Genomic DNA, 17,747 nt, shown 5'->3' with positions numbered 1-17,747 from the left:
CCCTGACCAACCATTGCGTAACACACATACTGGGAAGGCGATCCCAGCGACCTTCCCACTCACTGAGATTAATGAACTCTTAACCGAGTCGGCTTATCAACAGGCTGATATCAGGTCTGATCCCAGGATTAAGGAGGAAGACGGTTGGCTGAACAAAGCCCCTGAATATGACACGGTAGACAGGCGTCAATTTCAATTTCTGTAAACCGTAACGATCTCTCCCTAATCCTACCTAAGTTTGTGATCGCATAACCTGATCTCACGCTGATGCTGAAATGTCGTGGTGTCGATAGCGTCGTGGTATCAGGAAACCTGACCAGGTAATTCTGTCACACAGCAAACACCTGTTTATATAACACATATAAATGGAATGACAATAATACACAAGTGCACATCTGGGTCGATTTTTAATATATGTTTGTTTCAACTCTTATTTGTGCGATACTCGTGATGTGTCATTTTATTAGTTTTAAAGCCATATCTGATATTTAGAGAACTTAGTGTAAGAGGACAGGCACAAACAATATGGAGAGAATAAAAATCAATGGAAAGGAAATCAAGGGAGAGAGAGAGAGAGAGAGAGAGAGAGAGAGAGCGAGAGAGCGAGAGCGGGAGGAGCGAGAGAGAGAGAGAGAGAGAGAGAGAGAGAGAGAGAGAGAGAGAGAGAGAGAGAGAGAGAGGGAGAGAGAGAGAGAGACAGAGAGAGAGAGAGAGAGAGAGAGAGAGAGAGAGAGAGACAGAGAGACAGAGGGAGAGAGAGAGAGAGAGAGAGACAGAGAGACAGAGAGGGAGAGAGAGAGAGGAGAGAGAGAGAGAGAGAGAGAGAGAGAGAGAGGAGGGGGAGAGAGAGAGAGCGAGAGCGAGGAGCGAGAGGGGAGAGAGAGAGAGAGAGAGAGAGACAGAGAGAGAGAGAGAGAGAGAGAGAGAGAGAGAGAGAGGGAGAGAGAGAGGGAGGGAGAGAGAGGGAGAGAGAGAGAGAGAGAGAGAGAGAGACAGAGAGAGAGAGGGAGAGAGAGAGAGAGAGACAGAGAGAGAGAGAGCGAGAGAGAGGGAGATTGTTAGGATAGAGTGAGGGAAAATGTGAAGGAAAGAGAAAGAGATTGATGTTCAGCCACTGCACACTCCACTGCCCTGTAATTGTAATTACTGAGACCACACCACACTGTTCATCACCTGCTCCTCTGTGTGTGTGTGTGTGTGTGTGTGTGTGTGTGTGTGTGTGTGTGTGTGTGTGTGTGTGTGAGTTACTAGTGCAGGTATTTGAGGAAAAACATTGACAGAAGAAGGAGCCTTGTTGTTTGGAGGCTGATTCAGGAACAGAATAAAAGTGCAAACCGACCACAAGTTGAACTCATTTACTGAATTGAATCAAATTCAGGGGGGGGGGGACTGACTCATTCAGCGATGGACCGTCCGTGACACTGTTCCAATGAAGCGTCTGAAAGAGGAACGACAAAACATGTTCTAATGCATTTTCAAGGATGTTCTGTGAGACGAGTCCTCTCTGGACAGAACAGATGTTCCAGAGCGGGTCAGGCACGATGGAGGTTTGGATAATAGTTGTTTTATTTCATGCAGCAGAGTATTGAGGACGGATTCAGCTCTGTGTGTGTGTGTGTGTGGGGGTTGATAAAAGACCAACCAGGCTCTGAAAATGTGACTCAGATTTATTCCTGACAGCCACAGCCGCTCGTTCCTGTGACTCCGATGTGATCGTCTGTGTGAATAACAAACATGCGATGAGCGTTCCTCACTGTGGCTGCGCTGGGAGAAGCAGGGACGAATGACAGGCTGCGTCCCTCTGCTGCGCGGGGGATATTACCCACAGTGCACTGGGGGCGTCTGATGTTCCTGCCTCCGTTTGGGATTCAGAGTGTGTGCACGTCAACAGTGTGTGTGTGTGTGTGTGTGTGTGTGTGTGTGTGTGTGCGTGTGTGTGTGTGTGTGCGTGTGAGTCTTTGATACGTGTGATACAAGCAGCGTTGCACAGACGTCCCCTGAGCTCAGACCGTATCACTTGCAGCGCTCGGTCCGCTCGTGCACGTGCACCTTGCTTGGCCAGCAGCCTGTAGAGAGCCTGACCTATGGGAACGCTCCGTGAGCAGCAGATAACACACACACACACCTGGAGGGAGAGAGAGACCGTCCTGATACGTGTGAGAGGAGATGTTTCTGTGAGAGGAGGTCACATTGTCGTGCCTCTCAATGGAAAAACATGTTAGCAGCTGACAGATGAGAAATGTTTATTATTAGCAAATAAATACAAACTAGAATATTTCTCTCTCACACACACACACACAGAGAGAGAATAAAGGGATGACACTGACAATGGCATTTAGAAAGTGACAGAAGGTTTTAGAGGGATGAGGACGATTTAAAGGGACGAAGCATGAAAGGTCTCGGAGAATATTCAGTTGCATAAAAGCCACATCAGCAAAATAAGACCCGATATGAAAAGGGAGAGAAGTAATAAATGACTTCTGGAGAACCACTTTATCAATGTTACGACCGACGGACGGCAAAGAGACAAAGAGAGAGAGAGAGAGAGAGAGAGAGAGAGAGAGAGAGAGAGAGAGAGAGAGAGAGAATCAGGCATGAAGAAGAGAGATAGAGAAGAAGGGATGAGTCTGCCACAGTCATGGCAGACTGTGCAGTTGGGAGGGAAGTTAAAAAGTGACATAATGCAGGTAGAGGCTCTTGTTTTATAAGTCTGTGTGTGTGTGTGTGTGTCTGTGTGTGTGTAACCCCTGCTCTCTGCACTTCTTCTTCTGTTCATTTAAAGTTGATGATTTGATTCGTTCCAAGCGTTCACTCTGAAAAGGGACTCGTTTGTTTTTAATTACCTCCACCACGCTACATGAGCCCCCCCCCCCCGAGGAAGTTTACTGGCCCTTTACTGCAGCACATTCATTTTTGTGTTAACTCATGCTAACGTGCAGTAATTGCACGAGACAAAATCTTGGCCGTGGTTCATGACTTGATATTTCAGTCATGAAATATCAAGTCAGTAACGTTTCTACTTACAACAGAAGGTCAGCAAAGTGTCTCTAAGCATCCTGGTTATAAATCGAGCTGAGGACGACTCAACTGTTCAACTGGCCTTTCTGCTGATGTGTTATTATCCTGTCTGTGATCTCGACTGTATTCCATCCCAGAAAGGACATATTTCAAAAGACTGTAATTTATCCATCTGGGAAACTGAAGGATGCTCGAGAGAGAGAGAGAGAGAGAGAGAGAGAGAGAGAGAGAGAGAGAGAGAGAGAGAGAGAGAGAGAGAGAGAGAGAGAGAGAGAGAGTCTCAGTTTGGTTCTTATTTAAGTTCCAGTTTCTACATTTTCAATTTCTTCACAGTAAAATTGTTGAGGGTGAAATTCTTTTCGGAAAGTTATCCAGTGAATAAAGATAAATATCTTTACTGGCGGTGCTATAATATAAAACCTAAAGATAAAGGAAGACACAAACTGGTCTTTGGACCCCAGCAGACCCGTAGACCCGCTTCAAGCCGAGTCATCGCTTGCCGTCCTGACAAGCGCCAGAATCTCCGTCCCTTCTTGTGGTGCCTCATCAGTGAAGGAGCCTGGAGGTTGTCAGATGGCTGCTGGAGGGAGATCACAGAGGCTGCTGGCAAAGACGAGCGATTCTGCAAGAAACTATGGAAAAACTACAGCAAATAGTTTGACAAGACAAAAAAGTTGCTCTTGGAGGAAACAAGCCAGAGCCCAAACCGTCCTGTTTGCAGTTCCTCTTCTTCTTCTTCTTCGCCTTTTTTCCGGGAGAGTTGTGTATTTCTCAGCGGCCTAACGTTTAGAGAAAGAATTCACAGAGTCACCTCGAGCCCAAAAGGGAGAGGTGTAATATTGTCTTCACAGTTGGCGACCGATCCATCAAGCATGGCCGCGGCTTCAGGAAGATAAACAGTTGTGCTGGTTGAAGGAGGTTCTTCAAACGAGGCCCAGTTCCCAGTGCAGGTGCCTGGTGGGTCAGTGTGGGATTAGAATGCATCGTCTGTTCTTACGAGGTCAGACGCTGGGGGAAGTCAATCAGAGATCAGGGCTCTCACTGGTTTCCAGCCAGTCAGCGCGGTGCAGGTGATCTCCTTCACTCGTTCACTGAACTCATTTAGAAGCAGAGCAGAACCACAGCCGAGCACAGGAGCGCAGGGAATGCTAATGATGTGTGTCTGTGTGTGTGTGTGTCTGTGTGTGTGTGTGTGTGTTGCACTTTCACTGAGTGAAAAAAGTCATTTGAAATTCATGATTCAACTATTCCCCGTGTTCCGTAGACATACGAGAATCAACACACAAACACACATGCACATCACAACAAACCCAAACAGGACGTTGTTGGCTGTTGTCCACGTCCTGAGGCTGTGATTACACTTTGATACTGACATTACACACACACACACACACACACACACACACCGTCTGTCAAAGAGAGTGTTTTTATCTCTGTATAAATGTCTACACGGGACATTTCTGTCCCTGGACTTCTACTTTCATTTGCACTTCAAGCGTCTCTGGTCGGTCGTGGACAGAAACATCAGCTGCCACCATCAGCTCCTCTTTCCCGGGAGGCTGGAGCTGATTTGGTCAAATCAACGGTAGATTAAACAGCTGCTCGGGCAGAACTCCACCTTTAACCTTTAACTCCTCTTCCAACCCGCAGGTGAGGACGATGACGACGACGAGTGCGGGGAGGAGAAGCTGCCGTCATGTTTCGACTACGTCATGCACTTCCTCACCGTGTTCTGGAAGGTTCTGTTCGCCTTCGTCCCGCCCACAGACTACTGGAACGGCTGGGCCTGTTTCGTCGTGTCCATATGCATGATCGGCCTGCTCACCGGCCTCATTGGTACGACCAGTTCACCAGTTTACTTTAAAGACCACAACAATCACATCTGAGACGAGCGCTTAGTGGAACTCTTTAACTGAGATCCGTACCAAATTACACACACTTATCAGTCCCCTGTACGTGTCTGATCCATGAATTGTTTTAGGAAAATTATGTAAAGTGCCTCATCTTACAATGTTAAAGAAAGAGAAACCAAAATGAACCTATTCCTCATCCTTCCAGCACAGTAGTCTGTTTGGACAGGGGTGAAAACATAACCTCCTCTCTGGAGGTCGTTACAGAATTATGTTTTTCATTTGTAAAATCTTTTAGCGCTCACGTTCCTTCCTGTTCTTTTGCTCCAGGGGACCTTGCTTCTCATTTCGGCTGCACAGTCGGCCTGAAGGACTCCGTCACAGCCGTCGTCTTTGTTGCCTTGGGAACCTCTGTACCAGGTAAGTGTGTGAGCACAAACACTACATGTTCAGATACATCTGATAATTCAGCTTTATCTTAAATATCCTGCTGCGTTCTGCCAGCTTCAATCGAAGACCTGTCTCTCTCCAAAAGGCCCTTATGAGCAGACAACACCCAGAGGTGTTCAATTTAGAAATAAATGTGCGTTAGTCAATGATCCCTTCAGGGTTCATACTCTGACATTTCCAATTCTTTGCTTCGGTTTTTAGAAGCTTTATTCGCCTCATTTCTTTTCTACAGTGTTTAAGCTGACTCACTGTTTATAAAATGCTCTCTAAAGTTAGTGTTCTTCTAAAAAACAGTCAAATGAAACAAATCAGCCGTGGTTTATAATGTAAAAAGGAAAAAGAAGGAAAGTTAAACTAAATGTAAACTCTCTTTAGCCAGTAAACTTTTACTGAACATTTTGTGGCAGCGGCCAAGTTGCAGAAAAGAACTAAAGTGAAATATGTTCAAAACTGAAATGATTAAATATCTGTGTAGAAACTAGTGACGCACGATGTCGCAGGCTGCAGGTGAGACGCGTCAAAAGGTGACCAAGCAGCACAATTACTGAGAGCTGAGGTTAGACTTTATACATCTGCTTTCATCATAACTTTATTAAGAAAATCCCCATACAGATAAAGATTAGTGTGGTTTTTATTATCTAGGAAATCGATCAAATAAGCTCTTTTGAGATTGTACGGTTATTATGGTTCATTTCTAATCTTTAAATTAAAATTTCTTGGACTTGATCATCAGATCTCTTGTGTCATGATAATATTCTAAATCTGCTTTGGGTGTAATAATCACTTAACTGCAGTTTAGTGGAGGCGAAGTCAAACCTACACAGCAGATGGAAGAAATAGTTTCACAGTGACTCCTGTTTTCAGGGAGCATCCTCTGGCCCCTCGGTTAGATTCAGATATTACACAGAACCAGTGGTTTTCAGTCCGTGCAGTGTGTTTGTATATGTAGGAGCCTGTTGGAGGAAGCAGCTCTGCAGACAGCAGCATGAATCATCCTCAGCTGCTTAAATGGGTTTTAACCTTGGCCCCAGTCTCCTGACTCACACACATATATACACATAAACATACATACTCTCATATACTCTACGTGTACGACTCAAAGCTTAACATACATAGGTGTACACACACACACACACACACATCTATACTGTGGCCACCGGGTGTTATTACCATAGGGCTGTTTGTCATGTCAGACTCCAGCGGAACACAGAAAGATGCTCACACACACACACACACACACACAGACTCACAACCACAATGTGTGCAGCTGCCGAATGGAAACAAAGTGCTTCGGCCTTTCAGAGGCTCTCAGCCTTATTAACACAACCTCCCGTGGCCCACACACTCACACAAAGAGTCCCACCTCCAGTTCTGTGGTTATTACGGTTAATAAAACCCATCCTGAGCTGTGGTTCCATGATGATTAACCTCGTTTATCACAGTTACCCTGGTGAACGCACACACACACGCACAGGCGCGGGGGAATGGGAAGAAAACAACAGGGGTAGAGCTCGGGAAACTTCAGCTAGAAGATCGGAGCTGCATCACTTAAAGTGTATTTAAAGTGGGACTGGTATCGACAAGGGAAGATCAAAAAATACATTTAGACTTTAGAATTCAACCACCCAGGATCTGGAGAACTCAAATGCACGAGTCAGACACACAGATACCAAGTCGCAAACAATTCATCTTTATTCAGTCGCGGCAAACAAAAGAACAAACAAAGACAAAATCCACTCGAGACAGGCAGAGATAGAAAAACAGTGGATCAGGAGGTTTCAGGACAACAGGGACGTTTCCAGAGCAGCAGGAGGCAGGACAAGACGTTTAGGTATCAAGGTATTTATCAAGGACTGATGTCCAACATTTGCTGGAACACTAGATCAAGAAATCATTGGTCGGATTGATCCATAATCTAAATAATCATTCAACTCAACCATTATCAGAGTATTCATTAACTATCAGATTTTTGGATTTGGAAGGTTAATAAGATTTGATTAAACCTTCCTCAGATTCTGGTGACTATAGTTTTTCTTTTCACCAACATAAATCCCTATCTATCAATATCATTTGTAACTATATTATAGGACCTGCTGAATATTTGCCCTCTGACCAACATGTTGGTGTCACAAGAGCTAAAGGCCACAAGTCGCCGGTTTTCTCACAAAAACAAAGATCCTCACATGTAGCAGGATGGTCCGATTTCCATCAATGCTGCACAGCAGGTCAAGCAAGAGACGACAGGATGGAGAGAGTAGAAGAGAGAGAGAGAGAGAGAGAGAGAGAGAGAGAGAGAGAGAGAGAGAGAGAGAGAGAGAGAGAGAGAGAGAGAGAGAGAGAGAGAGAGAAGAGAAGGGAGAAGAGAGGAAGAGAGAGAGAGAGAGAGAGAGAGAGAGAAGGAGAGAGAGAGAGAGAGAGAGAGAGAGAGAGAGAGAGGAGAGAGAGAGAGAGAGAGAGAGAGAAGAGAGAGAGAGAGAGAGAGAGAGAGAGGAGAGGGGAGGGAGAAGAGACAGAGAGAAGAGAAGAGAGAGACAGAAGAGGAAGAAAGAGAGAGAGAGAGAGAGAGGAGAGAGAAGAGAGGAGAGAGAGAGAGAGAGAGAGAGAGAGAGAGAGAGAGAGGAGAGAGAGAGAGAGAGAGGAGAGAGAGAAGAAGAAGAGAGAGAGAGAGAGAGAGACAGAGAGAGAGAGGAGAGAGAGAGAGAGAGAGGGGAGAGAGAGGGAGAGAGAGAGAGAGAGAGAGAGAGAGAGAGAGAGAGACAGAGAGAGAGGAGAGAGAGACAAGAGAGAGAGAGAGAGAGAGAGAGAGAGAGAGGGAGAGAGAGAGAGAGAGAGAGAGAGAGAGAGAGGGAGAGAGAGAGAGAAGAGAGAGAGAGAGAGAGAGAGAGAGAGAGAGAGAGAGAGAGAGAGAGAGAGAGAGAGAGAGAGAGGAGAGAGAGAGAGAGTGATTGACAGTGAGGCAGAGGAAAAGGGCAGTAAACTCTCGAGGGAGGCTGACATTCACAGAAGGAGCTGCGGAGTGGAACCTGTTCCACACACACACACACACACACACAAGCAACCATGCATTAACCCACTCAATCAGGCACACAAGCTCTCAAAGACTAATTGATGCACACACACACACACAGGACTTTGCATCACTCCCTCACACAAACAGACACACAAACAGAGTCTACACACCCAGTTAAGCCCAGCAGGCGGCTCCTCGGGGCTTTAAGGTGTTTGGGGAGATTTATCTTTTCGGGACTTGTTGGCACTTTGCCTCGTCCGTCCTCTCTCTCCTCCTCCTTGTCCTCTTTTCCACGGCCAGATCGGCCTCCACTTCAACAAAGCTCCTCCACCTCCCATTCTCCTCCGCTCCAGGTTTTTATCTCCTTTAGCTGCATCCGACAGCTAAAGGCAAGAGGACAGAAATCACTAATGACGAGTGGACGGCCAGAACGTTAGCGAGGGAGAAAGAGGACTAACTGACCATTGTGCTCTCAGCGAAGAGCCCATTGTTGGGACTTGGCTCGGAGTCCAAAGCTCCTTTCAGCCCGGTCCGGAGGAGCATCCCTTTGGAGCGGCTGCAGTTTGGCAGACATGAAACCGAGGGAAATTTGGGGCCTAAAGCAGCACAATGCTGATTAGTTGTCAGGCCAAGATTTGTTTGCCCCTGCAGACTGAGATTCAGCCTCGTAAAGTAACTGATCTCGGACCAAATCTGTCCCGTGCTGGCTGCCAGCGACGGATCTCTGAAACAGGATTAAAGATCGTGGTTTCTAATTTAAGGTTTTCAATCTGAATGTGGAAAACAGGATTTGCACTGTGTTGTGTATTACTGGTTCTAAGGGTTCTGCATTTATGAAGCGCATCCTTCAGTCCAGCTATGGTTCCACGTAACTGTAGATGTCAGCATGCCGAGTTCTGGAGGTCAACAAGAGTGAATCTGTTTCTACTTTCAGTCAGTAACTCTCAATCTACACAGAATAACCGTTTACGTTCATGGTCAGTGCTGCACTGGTTAAATGACAGTAATATAAGAAGAGTGTGGACTGATGGTGGCAGAGGCAGAAAGGCCAAGTTGTCCCCAGAGTCCAGATGTCTTATTCCTCTTGTCATCAACTAAGTGGTCCGGACAGGTTCTTAATAAGAATCTGGACTAATGTTGGCTCAGGAGAAAGGTCAACGTCTCAGCAAAGTCAAGGGATTCATTTTCTTTTAGAGACATTTTTTTAGGATAATTTTCGGACATTTTGCCTTTGTTGAGAATAATAATGAAATGAGCAGAGAGAATTAGGGAGGATACGCACCACAGGGCTCGGAATCGAACCTGTGGACTTAAGCCTCCGCTTTAGAGGTGCGCACTGGATTAGAGACATTATTGTCCTGAACAAATTTCATGCCAACATGTATATTACTACGAAAGAAATGTAAAGTAAAACTTAGAGGCACCGTGTTCGGACAAAACGTTGAGATGATATTTGGGTTCTGGTCGATCTCTTTGGCTCAGCTGGTTTTTTAATAACCATGCGTGAGAAAAGCTGCTTCTCACATCAGGTGCATCCGGTCGGGTTCGAACACAAAGAACTGATCGACTGGTTCGTGTCGAGCTCAGTTTGTTTTCTTTGAGACACAGTCGGCTGTAAAACATCTTTTATTACTTCAACCTTTTAAAAGTCACTTAAACAATCATCCCTTTCCTCTCTGTTGGATTCAGAAATTATTTTACGATCTAAATCTAAAACATGAAAATATTCTGACTTGAAAAAAGACAGTGATGCTGCTGATAATGTTTATATGACCTTTTGATCTGTGGAGTTGAATGAGTTGAATTGATGTTCTGATCTCCCTCTGTTCACTCAGATACCTTTGCCAGTAAGGTCGCTGCGATCCAGGATCAGTACGCAGACGCCTCCATCGGTAATGTGACGGGCTCGAATGCTGTCAACGTGTTCCTGGGCATCGGGGTGAGTAGCAGCTCGTCCACTGATCCACTGACCGGTGTAAACACAGGGTGGCTTGTCTTCCATAGAAGTAATAGCTCTCATGTGTATAAACATGTTGGTGTATGAATTCTGTGGTTGAGGCAGTGACTGTATATGAAGATGGACGACACGTCCCGTTGTACCAATGTCTCATTACTCACTCGTATTCTGTTGATGCTCCACAGGTGGCGTGGTCCATCGCAGCCATCTACCACCAAAGCAATGGGGAGGAGTTCAGGGTGGACCCCGGCAGGCTGGCCTTCTCCGTCACCCTCTTCACCATCTTTGCCTTTGTCGCCGTCGGCACACTGATGTACCGACGGAAGCCGGAGATCGGTGGCGAGTTGGGCGGGCCTCGGACTGCGAAGGTCCTGACCACCATGCTGTTCGTCAGCCTGTGGCTCCTCTACATCCTCTTCTCCTCACTGGAGGCCTACTGTCACATCACGGGCTTCTAAGATGACAAGGAGACGACGAAGGAAAGGAGAACATGGAAGGAGAAGCCAAGGGGAGGTGGGTGAAGGGATGGATTTGCAAATCAAGACTGTCTCATAGATCTATCACTCCCCCCCCTTTACGCAATAGATTGAATGAGGGATGAATGGATGGATGTACAGATGAAGGAATGGAGGACGCATTAAAGCATCTTATAGCAGAATCTGAAGGAGTATGGAGACATTGAAGGATGACAGCAGACAGGAGAATCGTGGGATCAAGAGAAATGGCTCAGAAGATGGAAAAATTGTTGGAAAATGAATAAACTAAGGAATACATGTTTTGTCTCAACCTATAAATCCAAACCAATCAAGCTGTCTTGAACCTGCCCCTGTTCGAGAAACGAATCCGCAAAGTCACAAACACAGAAATAAACACACAGCTGGTTCAACGTACTGAAATCGAAACAAGTCTTAATAAAACGAGGAGCGAGAAGAATTACCAACGTACTGACGCACCGGCGCGGCTCCCGGGAGGCGTGGCTTCAACAACGGCGTTCATCCTCTGTCACGGGAGCTGTGCAGCTCCCGCATCCCGCTGCAGTGAGAGGAGACTGCATCAGTGTGTACATGCATGACCAGACCAACCTGAAAACACAATCAGAAGAGGACGGACATATTGCCATAACTGTTTAATGACAACAAACTGTGAGCGTGCTGCTGTGTGACTGTGTGTTTCTGTGCTTGTGTGTGTCGTGGGAAGATGGTGAAGTACTGTGATGAAAAAAAAAAACTCCTCGTTTTTCGCTGTCTCAGCATGAGACGTGCTTTTCGTATTCGAGGTTCTTTCTGGCTCTCGCCTCAAGAAACGCTGAGTAATGCTTTGGGGGCACATTCGAAGAAGCGAACATCACTGAGGTTAGAGATGTAAATAAGAGCTGGACGTACGCCGCAGCTCCACGACTTTCCATCTGAATGTCTCGGTTCCGCCATGCGCTCCTGAACGGGCCCTTTTCCGTTGCTTCGTACTGTAGGTGTAACTGATTTAAGGTCTAATTTTAATCGAGAAGGGGTTAGTGTGCTTTTACCTTTAATAAGGCCGCGTCTGAGGACACAAAATGGCCGCTCTACCGTTTAAAACTGTTAGAGAAGCTATTATCATTGCATAAATATCTAGGTTAATATTACGTGTTTTGTTTTTTTTTAAACTGTGGAATTCTGTTACCTGGTTTTCCACCAAGGAGATCGCCACCATCATTGTCCATCGTAACATTGCAATAGACTTTTTAACGTTAAGTACCGCCCTCAGTGAAACGTCATCCTTGTTGTAGCTGCCTCTTGTCATCGTTTCTCTCACGTTGATGCCGATTTTCTATTGGTTCACTCGACAGCTTCGGTCATTACCCCAGTGTGTCTTAACCACCTCCCGCTGGCTGGTCAGTGGACCAATCAAAATCCTCAAGGGCTTTGTAAGAAACAACCACTAATCCCTTTTCCTGATCCCTGATTTATGATTCTTCGTACAGATCGAGCCTCGGTGGGCTATTTCACAGGGATTTGTATTCCCCCGACCTCATACATCACTCGCTTAGTTGGTAGGAATTTGCTTCAGTGCGGCTTTAAGAGAAAAATCTACAAAAAAAAACAAGACGATAAAATAAGTAACACAGCTTCATTTAGTGCAGACATCGACCGGCCAAGTATCCAGAGTTACACAAATATCAGAGCCGCAGACACAGCTTCTGATGGGAGAATTTCCCAGTTGATTACAAAGTCTGCTTATAAATCGCAATAAGCCTTATTCCAAATTACACCTGCTATGGTTTTCCCCCAGGCGGCCTCCACTACCTTTATATACAGGCCCTGGAAACCAACGAAGTATTGGCTGTTGGTGTGGAGGTAGTTTGACTAACCGATAAGGTACCGACAGTAACATGGGGTACATCTTTATTTATCTCTTTTTATAAACTCAGAGGTTTGACAACCACTCGTACACACCCGCCCTCTGTGACCTGTCTTACGAAGTGAGTTCATCCACTGTACGTTGGGCTCTCGTGATATCTGGCTCTTTATCCAGCTTTGAGCAAGTTCGTATGAAAGTGTCTTGACTTTTTATGGTGTAGTTTAAAGGCTCATTTATGCACAACATCAGATACAGAAGCAGATAGAGCCTGCTATCCGTCCTATCCATTCATTTAACACACATCTTCTGAAAGCTTACGGATACAGACCAAACAGCAGTACTACACGAAACCATGGGGGGGCAGTGTAGTCCATAGTTGAAGCGAGACGTGAGGGAGATACTTCTTCAGTTGTTCAGAAGGTTCCTTGTAGGGAGAACATCTAGATTCTCACTATGCCCTCGAGTGTGGGCAGCGACGGATCCTTGTTTAAAACAGACGCTTATCTCTTCTTACGTAAAAGTAGCATAAATGAGCCTTAAGCTGATGCTAATTCGTCGTGTAGCCAAGGTGATCTACGCTGGTGAAAAGTTAACTAAAGTGTAACTCACTTTATAATACAGGCCCACACAGGTTCTAAGATGAGTTCCCTGTAGTGTAAGTTATTCATTTGAGGTTTTAACAACGAGCTCTGTTTCTACGCCCTCTTCGAACTGACGTTTGAGCTGGGATGTTACGAAAGGTTTGTGCATGAGGGGACAGGGTCGTTCTTCCAGCCCGATTAATGTGGGGATGGTTTGAAAGGCAACTTGAAAATACTCAGAGTTCTGTTTTAAGACAAAAGATACCAAACATGATCTCACGCAACAGCCGGGTACCTTTGAAAACCAATTTGCCGAACACTAGACGAGCTAGGAAACATGAATCAATACTGGAACACTGGCAACACCAGAATATTTAACTTTCCAAATCAACCACATTTTAGTGCAAACGTAACCAACTGTCATTATCACAGGCTCCGAGTCACTGGCAAAGAAATACATCCAAAGTTTGTGTTTTTTTGCACAAATGAAAAGTATCAAGTCTCCTGAATCACGTGCAGAACTTAAATCTTCAAGCCTACAGCGACTATCAGAGAGTTCACGCTCCAGACTGTTAACTACTTTACTCGTTCAGCCAAAATACCTAAATCTCAATGTTCACAAACCTTACTGTATATGTAGGCATTCGAAAAGTCCATAGTTTAAATGGCACTACACTGTATGCATCTGAATTGGCCAGAATTTTCCTGCTGATGTTGTGTTTTTTTACTTGATGTATTATATAATAAGTAGTGTTTTAAATGTCATCTGTAGAGTAAGTAGTCTGGGCTCGATCCACAGACAGCTTTCAACCCCTGTGAGAGAGTAGAGCTGAGCAGAGCCCTGGATTGGACGAGTTTGGCAAATCCCGAGTATCTTGAAGAGGAAGATAACTTTAAATTCTGTCGCACCAAATCGTGCACTTGGGACTCGAGAACCACTCCAGGACGACCGGATAAAAAATGTCAGTGTCCCAGTAAAACATCAAATAGATTTGAAATGTGGCCGATCTCACAAATTCCAACGAAAACGTTCTAAATGCTGCAAATGTCGAGCGTTTGTGGAGGAACTCCAGAATGAAATGACCCTTTGGCAGCCGAAAACTGAAGAATAAGTGAGATGTCCGATTGCTTGCATTTGCCAAACACTGCACAACGTGTGGCTCTCCGTTAGAGTAGCTGTTCTCATGTGAAGGCCTTGGAGTGGCAGTTTACCCCTGTTTTGCCAAAGGGAAATCTTTCTATCACAATCTTAATATTTGCAGTCCGACCTGTGAAGGGTTTTATAACCAGTGGAACTTTCTTAAAACACCAAATATTATTCATACTTCATTACCACTCTGAAAGGAGACAAACAGACGCCTTGATATTGTTTAAGCGCTAACTAGAACCTTTCTATTTAAATTTGTATGCATTTGTCTCTTCACTGGCATGGGGCTGAAGGTTTATACACTGTAAAAAGTTAATGCTAGCTTGCGCAAAAAAAAAAAAAGAAATAATGTAGAAGCAGATTGCATCACTTTTTGAGTAACTCTAACAATTTATTATCTTAAATATAACTAAATCATGTTGGATTTACTTAAAATCGCCTGCTGCCTAATTCGTCAGAGTGAACTTGTGGAGGAAGTAAAAAGCTTCGCAGTAACGTAGTTGTTAGCATCGAGCTAGTTTGCTGCATAAATTTTCAAGAAGCTAACTTTTCTTTTTCAGTTATGGGAGTTAGCTCTTTCGCTACGCCAGCTTTGTTGCACCACCTCTCTCTACCTTGACTCAAAGGCTAGTCTTACGCGGCGCTAATGACAGGTTAGCCGTTCAAAGTGTTCGTACCAAGTTGGGAAGTTTGTCACAACTGCAACGTTTGTTTTTTCTAACTCGTCGAGGAAAGGAATTGCAAATGCACTTCGACTTAGCTTCCTACCTTGGTTGGGACGGCTCAGCGGTCAGACAGGCCATCGCTGTACATACGGTTTTACACTAAGACCAAGCGAGGAGTAGAAGAACAAGCTGTAGATCGCAGTAGTGTTTGATCTGATTCTTCTTTGGTGGGGTTTTGACGAAGTGGGCAGGGTTTCAAATGAAGGAAAAGCACTGGTTCTTTTCGCTTTGCGTGAAACGGCTGCTGCGTTGTTTCCTTAACAAAAGTTGCTTCTGGTGTTAACAGCAACAGAGATTTTGTTGTTTTTTTGGACTCACAATAATAATGTTGTACCTGATGTAAGAAAAAAAAAATACAATGGTGTTGAATCAGTTGTGTACCATTAGCGACGTTGCTTCTGATGTAAAGATTGATGATTCGTTCGTTGCCTCGTTCGCTTCTTGACCGACCGACTCCCAACAGACTAACGGACTAAAGGAAGGACTGACGCCGGTGCGAGCCGAGCGCCGCGTCAGCATTTAACGTACTGTTGGGGAAAAAGAAAAAGAGAAAACATTACCGGAGCTATTCTCTACGCTTAAAGTAAAAAAGGAGGATGATGAAGAGAGGAAGAAGGAAGACGAGGAGGAAGAAGATAAAAATTTAAAGACAAAAAAAAAAATGAAGTTACAGCCATACATTGATTTCTGGGTCAGTGAGACAGAAATGGACTCCTCCTGCCCAGCATGTGTATTGTTATGGTGTCTATCTGTCCCTCTGTGTCTCTAACCCGTCTTTCTCCGCTGCCACATTAACCAAACGGGCAGCAAATCCTTTTTGTTCCGTCTTTCTCCTCCCAGATGCCCCTCCCCCTTTTTGCCCTCCCTCTGCCATGTTTTCCATATTTTGGAATGTCGATGTGCTACTTGTTGATACTGTGCATGAATGATAACATGTCTGTATATAGTTATAGAGAATCGTATCCCATTCCCCCTGGAGTTGACAAAAAAAATGGTTTGAATGTTGTACAGATTCAGGCTTTTATTCAGTTTTTTGTTTCTTTATGTACGTAGAGCTTAACGACGGTTTGTTTTTAATTTAAACGAAGGCAGTGACGTCTTCTCGTTTCGAGTAACTTGCACATGACTAATTAATTAAGGGTTATTTTTGGTAAAAAGGCAATATCTGCTGTTATTGATTGAGAGATGAGATCTTTAAGGAGTTATATATCTTAAATAAATATTCTATAGGGGAGTTGCATGGGTTATTTGTACAAAAAAATAATAATAGACACTGCTTGCTACTTCAAATACCGTGGCTGTATTCTCAGAGAGAGGGCGAGGAATACTGTATGTACATCTAAAGGTTATTTTGTCATTAAGGAGATAATAATGATGATGATGAATATTGTGTATATACTGTACAGTGTTAAAAGTGAGGTGGACTACATGGCCATCTGACCGTAGAGAGTTACTTCTACATATTTATTTAAAGGAAACTAAAACACTCGCTACACTCAACAATGACATATATTGCCTTTTTTTTAGAAGTTGTTCGCTTGTTTCTCTCTCTCTCTGCCTCGCTCTCTCTTTTCTATCTGTTCATTTATCCGTCTCCTTTCTTCCCTCCATCGCTGTGGACGTATATCAGATGGACTTTTGTCAATCTTGTCACTGTTTAATTCGTCGGCTCTGTCCGTCTGACGTTCGTCCGTCTGACGTTTGTCCGTCTGACGTTCGTCCGGCAGCTTCACACCTTCTTGTCGTTTATCCCTCTTTTGTTTTTCCATCTTCATCCATCCATACTTACACTCAGTATATCTGCTCCACCATTTGTCTGCACTCGAATCCCCGTGTGTTCGATTCCGAACGTCCGTCATCTTTCCAAACTCAATCCCCTCTTTTGTTCTTCTTGATCCTTTCTTCCACCTCCACTCTTTGCCTCCATCCATCTCTCCCGTCTTTCTTTCCTCTCTCTCTTCTTCTCTCCGCTCTCACAGGGTGTAGTCGGGGGTTTCATGTTTGTCGATATGATTTGGTGTGTTTTCTTTTTGAATGGAACAATAACCACAAATTAAAATGTTGGGTATAATGAAGATTTTTTTTTTTGCCACTGTTAATTTTCTTTTTGTTTGGTTTTTGAATTGATTTGTGTTGATCAACATCTGAACGGAGGAACGTTGTGTGTGTGTTGCCACTAACTGTGACTGCTCTCCATGGTACATGGTACTTCTGATAAAACCAATAAAATAAAGTTTGGGATACCGTGTTTCAGAGACCCTGTGAGTCCGTGTGTGTGTGTGTCTGTGTGTGTGTGTGTGTGTTACATTGAATCTATAATGGAAAGCTTTAATGTAAAAGCTCAATTATTATGCAAATTTACAAGTTAAATCTTTATTTAAATGCAACCGGCATCGAGCTCTTGTCTCATCTCGCTCCCTCCGTCTTTCTCCCTTGTACAAACAAACAATTCATTTACTTTCTTACGTTCAGGCTATTGATGGTGACAATGACATTTGTCTGAATGACATCTCATTTACTGTCATCTTGTTCTGTCATTGTGTCGGAGACGCACACTGAGTGACGGCTGCATAGCTGCTGATTAATTGTCTATGAAAATAATAATTCATGTGCATTGCGTTTTCACGGCTGCTTTCCCCCTTTAACATATATAATCAACCCGTCTTTGTCTA

General features: G+C 44.5%; 1 protein-coding gene across 2 annotated transcripts in view; it reads left to right on the top strand.

Annotated features, from left to right (window-relative positions):
* slc8a1b (solute carrier family 8 member 1b) overlaps nt 1-17,332 on the top strand; it is a 113,946-nt gene extending 96,614 nt beyond the window's left edge. For both annotated transcript variants that reach the window (XM_035172713.2, XM_035172714.2), the window contains exons 8-11: nt 4,669-4,854; nt 5,199-5,288; nt 10,164-10,267; nt 10,471-17,332. In XM_035172713.2, the coding sequence (XP_035028604.1) occupies nt 4,669-4,854; nt 5,199-5,288; nt 10,164-10,267; nt 10,471-10,743 (653 nt within the window). In that variant the 3' untranslated portion in view covers nt 10,744-17,332. The remainder of the gene's footprint in view (nt 1-4,668; nt 4,855-5,198; nt 5,289-10,163; nt 10,268-10,470) is intronic.
* The last annotated feature ends 415 nt before the right edge of the window (nt 17,333-17,747 follow it).

This window comes from Hippoglossus stenolepis, chromosome 12 (genome assembly GCF_022539355.2).
Source record: "Hippoglossus stenolepis isolate QCI-W04-F060 chromosome 12, HSTE1.2, whole genome shotgun sequence".
In the NCBI taxonomy this organism is placed as follows: Eukaryota; Metazoa; Chordata; class Actinopteri; order Pleuronectiformes; family Pleuronectidae; genus Hippoglossus; species Hippoglossus stenolepis.
The sequence above is the reverse complement of the archived record's forward strand: the minus strand, read 5'-3'. Positions and strand labels throughout refer to the sequence as shown.